Source organism: Ictalurus furcatus, chromosome 1, assembly GCF_023375685.1.
Source record: "Ictalurus furcatus strain D&B chromosome 1, Billie_1.0, whole genome shotgun sequence".
NCBI lineage: Eukaryota > Metazoa > Chordata > Actinopteri > Siluriformes > Ictaluridae > Ictalurus > Ictalurus furcatus.
In genome coordinates this window covers 32534678-32542689 of record NC_071255.1, presented here as the reverse complement: position 1 = coordinate 32542689, position 8012 = coordinate 32534678, and the positions used below count along the sequence as shown (strand labels likewise).

Genomic DNA, 8012 nt, shown 5'->3' with positions numbered 1-8012 from the left:
AAGACCACACACCGAGCGGCACAGAGGGTTTGGTTAAAAAGGTGTAAGAGACACGAGGGTGCGTGCGCGCGCACGTGTGTGTGTACCTGTGTGTATGTGTGTGTGTGTGCATGTACGTGCGTGCGTGCGTGCGTGTGTGCGTGTACGTGTGTGTGTGTTTCAGAGCCTTTTGGATATATTTAGTGTAAACAGTGTAAGCAGATGTTGGTGTATATTTGTGTATCTTCATTTGAATGGTTATGTAGCTCATGTCTTACACTAGCGCAGGTTATGTACTTGATCCTTAGTTATGGTTTTGGGCGTCTTCATGTCTGTCTGTCTCTCCTTTTCTGTCTGTCTGCTTGCTTTCTTTTGTCTGTCTGACTTTCTGTCTGTTTTTTTTTATGTTGTCCTGTGTCTCTCTCTCTCTCTTTCGCTCATATATATCCGTTCTTCCTTTCTTCCTGTTGGCTTTTCCTTTTGCCTGTCAGTTGTTCTTTTCTTTCGTGTTTGTTAGTATTTCCTTCTCATTTCCACGTTCCTTCCTTCAGATAGTTCATCATCGTCTGATTACAACACAGCTGAGAGTCTCTTTTCTCTCTCTCTTTTCTCTCTCACTCTCTCCTCACTCTTCTCTCTCTCTCTCTCTCTCTCTCTCTCTCCTCACTCTCCTCACTCTATCCTCACTCTTCTTTCTCTCTCACACTCTTCTCTCTCTCACTCACTCACTCTTCTCACTCTCTCACTCACTCTTCTCACTCTTCTCATTGTTCTCTCTCTCACTCTTTCTCACTCACTCTTTCTCACTCACTCTTCTCACTCTCTCACTCTTATCACTCTCTTCTCTGTTTCTCACTCTCTCTCTCACTCTCTCCTCACTCTTCTCTCTCACTCACTCACTCTCTCCCTCTTCTCACTCTCTCCTCACTCTTTTCTCACTCACTCACTCACTCTCTCCCTCTTCTCTCTCTCTCACTCACTCTTCTCACTCTCTCACTCACTCTTCTCACTCTTCTCTCTCTCACTCACTCTTCTCTCTCTCACTCTTTTCTCTCTCACTCACTCACTCTCTCCCTCTTCTCACTCTCTCTCTCTCACTCTCCTCTCTCTCACTCTTCTCTCACTCTTCTCTCTCACTCTCTCCGGGTTTTTAGGAACGAGCTGGAGAGACAGTTTCTGGAGCTGCTGCAGTTTAACATCAACGTGCCGTCGAGTGTTTATGCTAAGTACTACTTTGATCTGCGGTCGCTGTCTGAGGCCAACAACCTGAACTTCCCTCTGGAGCCTCTGAGCAGAGACAAGGCCCAGAAACTAGAGGTGAGAGCTCACACTTCCTTCTGATAGCTTCAGCTTCATCACACTGGAACATCTGTCTGAACATCTGGCTCTTCAGCCTTTTCCTAGTCCATCTCCATGTCCGTCTGATTCACACTTTGACGTCATGTTTAATAGTTTTCCAGGGCAGGAGATTAGTTACTGCAGACTGTGTGTTCCGTGGCAGCGGAGGATAAATCTGTTAGCCACAGCGAGCTCCTTTTCTCTCCTGGCTTTTCTCATAGCTGCTCCGAGGACAAGCGCTTCAGCAAGTGGGAAACACGGCTGATCTTTACTGACTGAAAGATACTGTCTGTCTGTCCGTCTGCCTGTCTGCCTGCCTGTCTTTCTTCCATACTGTCTCTTTCTTTCATTCTGTCTGTCTGTCATTCTGTCTGTCTGTCTTCTTTCTCTGTCTTTCTTCCATTCCTTTCTCTCTTTCTTCCTTTCTGTCTGTTTGTCTTCTTTCTCTGTCTTTCTTCCATTCCTTTCTCTCTTTCTTCCTTTCTGTCTGTTTGTCTTCTTTCTCTGTCTTTCTTCCATTCCTTTCTCTCTTTCTTTCTTTCTGTCTGTTTGTCTTCTTTCTCTGTCTTTCTTCCATTCCTTTCTCTCTTTCTTCCTTTCTGTCTGTTTGTCTTCTTTCTCTGTCTTTCTTCCATTCCTTTCTCTCTTTCTTTCTTTCTGTCTGTTTGTCTTCTTTCTCTGTCTTTCTTCCATTCCTTTCTCTCTTTCTTTCTTTCTCTCTTTCTTTCTTTCTTTTTTTCTTTGTCTGTTTGTCTTCTTTCTCTGTCTTTCTTCCATTCCTTTCTCTCTTTCTTTCTTTCTTTTTTCTTTGTCTGTTTATCTTCTTTCTCTGTCTTTCTTCCATTCCTTTCTCTCTGTCTTTCTTTCTTTGTTTCATTCTGTCTGTTCTGTCTGTCTTTCTTTCTGTCTTTCTTTCTTTGTTTCATTCTGTCTGTCTTTCTTTCTGTCCTTCTTTTTGCCTTTCTTTTCTGTCTGTGGCTTTCTTTCTTTCTCTTTTTTCTTTCTTTCTTTCTTTCTTTGTCTCTTTCTTTCTTTTTCTTTCCTTCTTTCTTTTCTGTGTGCCTTTCTTTCTCTTTTTTTTTTGCCTGTCAGTCCTTTTTCTTTCTTTTTCTGTCTTTTCTTTTTGTGCCTTTCTTTGTCTTTCTTTCTTTGTGTCATTCTTTCTTTTTGTATTTCTTTCTCTTTTTTCTGCCTGTCAGTCTTCTTTCTTTCTATCTCTTTTTTTTATTTGCCTTTCCTTCTTTCTACCTCTCATCTTTGTCAGTCTTTCTTTCTTTCAGACTGTATTTATTTTTCTTTTCTTCCTTCTTTTCCAACTTGCTTTTTTTTTTTTGTCCTTCTGTCAGATCTTCTTTCTGTCTTCCGGTTAGTCTTTTCCTTCATTGCTTTCTTTCTTCATCTTCCTGCCGCTGTCTTTCCGTAGGCTTTCTTTTGGCCTTCGTTCTTTTTTTTTTCTCCCGCGGGTAGAGGACGCAGCCAGCGCTCACCCTCTGACCCGTCCGTCCTCGTAGTTACCTGCTGTAATCGATAGAAATCACTCCTTTGCGTTCTGGAGTTTTGCGGTGATGAGGTTTAGGAATTTCATAAAGCCCAGACACCTTCTGCTCTTTCTCAGGCGATCTCCAGGCTCTGCGACGACAAGTACAAAGACTTGAGAAAAGCAGCCAAGAAGCGGTCAGTGAGTGCGGACAATCTCACGGTGGTGCGGTGGTCTCCCGCCATCATCTCCTAACAGTGGTTCGGGGACGCTGAGGAACGATCCAGCGACAGACAGAGAGACTGTCCTCAAAATCGTCCTCTTCCTCCATCTGCTCCAGACAAAAACCTGGTGGATTTTTACCTTCCACACGTGTCTTTGTTGTTCCGATGGCTGCTGTAAATACAGGACACCAGGACAGGACTCTAAAACCCTGATAGAGGGAGGAAGGAGAGAGAGCAGCAAATGGACTGGAGTGTGAGGAACATCTTGTGTGAAGGGGTTGGAAAAGCATTCCAGCAACTCTGTGTGTCTTATATGATTGCCATTTCTCAGCTTGTTCTGTTACGAGTTACGCATTTCAATTTTTTTCATTTGAAGGTTTGTTTCTTCTAGGTCTTCTTCTGAAGCACAGGGACACATCTGACCTGACAGTAATTCAATAATCAGCCCAAAATAAGCCACTCGGGAAATCTACAGCTCTTCCAATCACGTCGTGAAAGTTGGTCTAAATTACATTTTTATGCTTTCGAGTCAAGCAGGTGTCAGGAACCTGTCGATAGAGTGAAATATCACAATAAGCCTCAGCCTCACGCTCTCAGAAATAAAGCTGCAAAGCTGTACTTTTCCTCGTGGTTCAAAAGGTCTACCCTTGATGGTGCCATCTGGGGGACAAGGAACAGTACAGTTTGATCCTTTTACGCAAGGTCTCATATGTATCGTACACGTTTCTGGCCACAAGCTTCAAAATCCCGAACGTCGTAATCTGATTGGTTATCCAGACTTCCAGAGGTAAACAAACCTACGGACACAGGAGACTCATCGAGGTTTTCCGGTCAAGATCTCGTCACTCGATTGAAAATAGTTCAAAGTTCATGACATCATGGCTTTAAAAAAAAAAAAAAAAAAAAAAGTTTTGTTTTGTTGTTTTTTTTTTTTTCTTCGAGTAAACAATATGCGTCCGTATGTTTGCAGACAGGCTCAGAGAAAAGAATCTGTGGCAGTTCAGTTCTGTACTCTCAGTCCAAATGGATGTTGGCCCAGAAGTGCAAAACACGCTAACAGACTAAATACACGAACGCAAAACAAAAAACACTGCGAGAGCAGAACCAGAAAACACGAGCGCAAATCAGAAATCGCAACGAATCCCGGAAGGCAACCAATCAGCACGAGCGAACGGCAAATTCAGAAAACGCAACAGAAAATAGGAAGACGCGACATCAAGCCGATAACACTAGAGCAAGTTCAGGAAATGCAACGGCAGAATCGGAATAGAGTTCAGCAAATCAAAAATGCAACAGAAATGAAGAAAACGCAGCGTTATAAACCGAAAACATGTCAAATGGCGCACTTATGTAGCGCTTTTATCCAAAGCACTTTACACTGTGTCTCATTCACCCATTCACACACACACACACACCAATGGTAGCAGAGCTGCCATGCAAGGCGCTAACTTGCCATCGGGAGCAACTTGGGGTTCAGTGTCTTACCCGAGGACACTTCGGCATGTGGAGTCACGTGGGCCGGGAATCGAACCGCCAACAATACGATTAGTGGACGACCCGCTCTACCACCTGATCCACAGCCGCCCACGTTCTGAAACAAATTCAGAAAACGTAACAACAAATTCAGAAAACGCAACAACAAATTCAGAAAACGTAACAAATCATTCAGAAAACGTAACAAATTATTCAGAAAACGCAACAAATTCAGAAAACGTAACAAATCATTCAGAAAATGCAACAAATCATTCAGAAAACGCAACAACAAATTCAGAAAACGCAACAACAAATTCAGAAAACGCAACAAATTCAGAAAACGCAACAAATTCAGAAAACATAACAAATTCAGAAAACGCAACAACAAATTCAGAAAACGCAACACACGTGATGTTCAGTAAGGACCTCCGCTTTCCATTTTGCCTCGATGTCGATACGGTCCCGAGTTTGCTGTTGCGTCTTTGGTTTGTTAGCGCGGTTTGCACTCTCACCGTCGTACGAATGAACTCTCTATTTCATAACACTGGTTTTTTCCTCATACGTTCTCACTGTGTCAGTTATTTCAACCCAAGCCTCGGCCGTACGTGGAATTCATGTTGTAAGACGGTGATGTTACCACCGTGTACGCTGAAATGCAGCCGACAAGCCGGTGTTTCTTCGCTCTGCTAGAGGAAATATCAGGTGATGTGAGGAGAGTTAGCTAGTAAAGTTAGCTAGCTAGTGCGCAACAAGCAAGATTGAGCAAATAATGAGGCAAAATGTGTAGTTAATACACAGCACAGCTTTCTCGCACTTTGTTTTGACCCACGCTTCCCAGGGTCACAAATCTGCTTGGTTAGAGTTCCCACAATTCATGACCCGCTTCCAGAACCTTTCGCGTTTAAGTGGCGAACCTTTTTTTTTTTATTTTTTTTTTTTTTTGCTCGCTCGTTCAGTTTGTTCGCTGATTTAATTACTGGAAATTTCCTCATCATTACTGGGGTCTTATCTCACCACTAATCACCACTTGACAATACTGGTCATATTATATTTAGCATCTAATCGCTATCTACTTTCAAATTGATTTCACGATTTGGGATGATCAGCAGAAAAATGTAAATCTTCAGAAATTAGACCTTTTAAAAAAAATAATAAAAAAAAAAAAAAAAAAAAAGGCGGGATTTCAATATAAGGCTGAGCGATGTGACCGAGATATCATCGCGAAAGCCGAGGACATTTCTACGATACGCGATGTGTATCGCGATATATAACTTGGCTAACGGACTGTCCGTAGTAAAATAAACAAAAGAATTTTCTTTAATGCCTGCGAATACAAAGAAGGTTAAGTTTTATTAAAAACGTTTAAAAGAAAAAATACATCACCGTACCAACGATATCTCAGACGAGTGTATCGCGTAATCATTTATCACGATATCGATATTATATCGATATATCGCCCAGCCCTATCTCAATATCAGATGATTACGAGAGGATCCCTGATGCTGTAAACATGCTGCTCCAGGCAAATCAGAGGCGCTGTTATGGTTTTGTGTTAAAGCAGGAACCCCACAGGGGAGTTTGGATGCCGTCCAGGTCTTATTTCCAGGCGTCCTGGTGTTTCGTCCTCCATTAAAGGCCACAGTCTAAGAAATAAATGAATAAATAAATAAATAAATAAAAGCCACGGAGAAAGTGTGTTATGTAGGAAGGTGGAAATGCAGCGCTCCGGTTCTCTCTGTTGAATCTGATGGCTGAAGAAATGGACTGATTTTTTTTTTTTTTTTTCTCAAGACATTCCTTTTCTGTATCGTTTGAAAATATATATATATATATATATATATAATAATTGCACACCCTTGGCGCGTACGTTGTTATGGGCGTGATGAATCAACTCCGTTTGATAAAAGCCGACCTCGTTTCAGACTCAAACACCAAGCAATACGCAGATTCCAGAGAAATGGACACTTCTCCTCAAACAGACGTTTCATATCTCGTTAAATATTGTTTCATTCAGTGTGTTCACGAGTGAACGTTGCAAAATGATTATAATGATTTTCATTTGATGTTTCTTTTGGAGTACTGAATGTTCTATTAAATTTCGTTTGATGCTCTACAGTTTGCTGTGTAACCCCTCCTACCCCCACCCCCCACCCCCACCCCCCCGCAAAGGAGTCATTTTATCATCTCCGAAAATCTAGAAAAGCCTTTAAACTGATAACGAGGGTGTGAAGTTCTGCAGGATCCATTCGGGTTGTTACGGTTGTCATGGTTTCACGGTGTACGATCCGGACGGTTAGCTCTGACGTCTTCAGGATGCGTCAGACGTGTCAAATTTTCATCAAGTTCCTTACTCCGGTGGTTCTTATCTTTTTTTTTTTTTTTTTTAATTTTTTTTGTATCCAGCTCTGACTCATGAAAAATTCGAAAACCCCGCCCCTCTGGACGTACGCTAAAGGTACGTACAACACAGCGAGCGTTCGTTTTCAGTGAGCGCTGCCGACTTCCGGCGACATCGACGACCGTTGGCGACTAGATGTGGGCGTGTCCAGTGACATGACAGAGTTGAGAAATGTTATGCAAATCTGAAGCGACTTGGCACAGCGACTACCAATGGGAGTGAAGACAGTAGAGCGTCCGCGATCCGCCGTGCTGCCTGTGAGTCTGAATTGTTTCGTGGACCCAGACAGTCCGGCGCTCGCGCTTTCGCCGCACATACATGGTCGCATCTTCATCTCGTAGGATATCACGCATACCGTATATACACTGGTGAGTTTTATATACGATCGCTCTCCCTCCAGAATCTTTCGTTTTGGCGGCAAGGAAACCGGTTTGGTGTCAAAAGTTGAACGCTAGTTGATTAAACGTTACTATAGTAGGACCCCCTACTGGCCACTTCATAGTACAGCGCCAGCATGGTGCTGTTTCTCAGCAGGTGGAACGGGAGTACACTGAAAACCCTTTGGCGGCGTTTTAACCTGCTCCTGCTGTAAACGTTACATTCCTACCTCTGCTGCAGCTCCTAGCATCTTCATGGCACCGCTGATCAGAACTGAACTAGACCAAACAACTAGTGAAATTCTGCGCACTGCTCGACGACGCTGCCAAACAGTCGAAGCGATCTTGGCGAGTGTAAATAAACGTTGAATATAGTCGAGGTGATCTAACGTTTCCTGTTTTAAGATCGCAAGAACCCAAATAGAAGATGATTAGAGTTCTCTATAAACAATAAATCAAAGGGTTTTTTTGCTCATTCTACGCGTTTGTTTCTAGAAAGCTTGAAATTAGTAATAAATAAATAAATAAATGTCTAGTAATCGGTTTAATAATATTATATTTGGCTTTGTGTTCTCCTATAATAATCAATAAGATAACTTTGACTATATGTAACATATGTTCTCTGATCAGATGCAATTTCTTTGCAGTGTTGGTGGATTAGGGTTTGTTTTTTTGTTTTTTTTTAAATCACGTTATAAGCTGCATTCTCTGAAAGCAATTTATAAGAGCAATGTGATAAATACTGA

At 42.2% G+C, this 8012-nt stretch overlaps 1 protein-coding gene across 1 annotated transcript in view; it reads left to right on the top strand.

The window, feature by feature from the left end:
* ccny (cyclin Y) overlaps window positions 1-4226 on the top strand; it is a 70689-nt gene extending 66463 nt beyond the window's left edge. The window contains 2 exon segments of the mRNA XM_053636402.1: window positions 1134-1296; window positions 2933-4226. Of these exon segments, the coding sequence (XP_053492377.1) occupies window positions 1134-1296; window positions 2933-3049 (280 nt within the window). The 3' untranslated portion in view covers window positions 3050-4226.
* Window positions 4227-8012: the final 3786 nt, after the last annotated feature.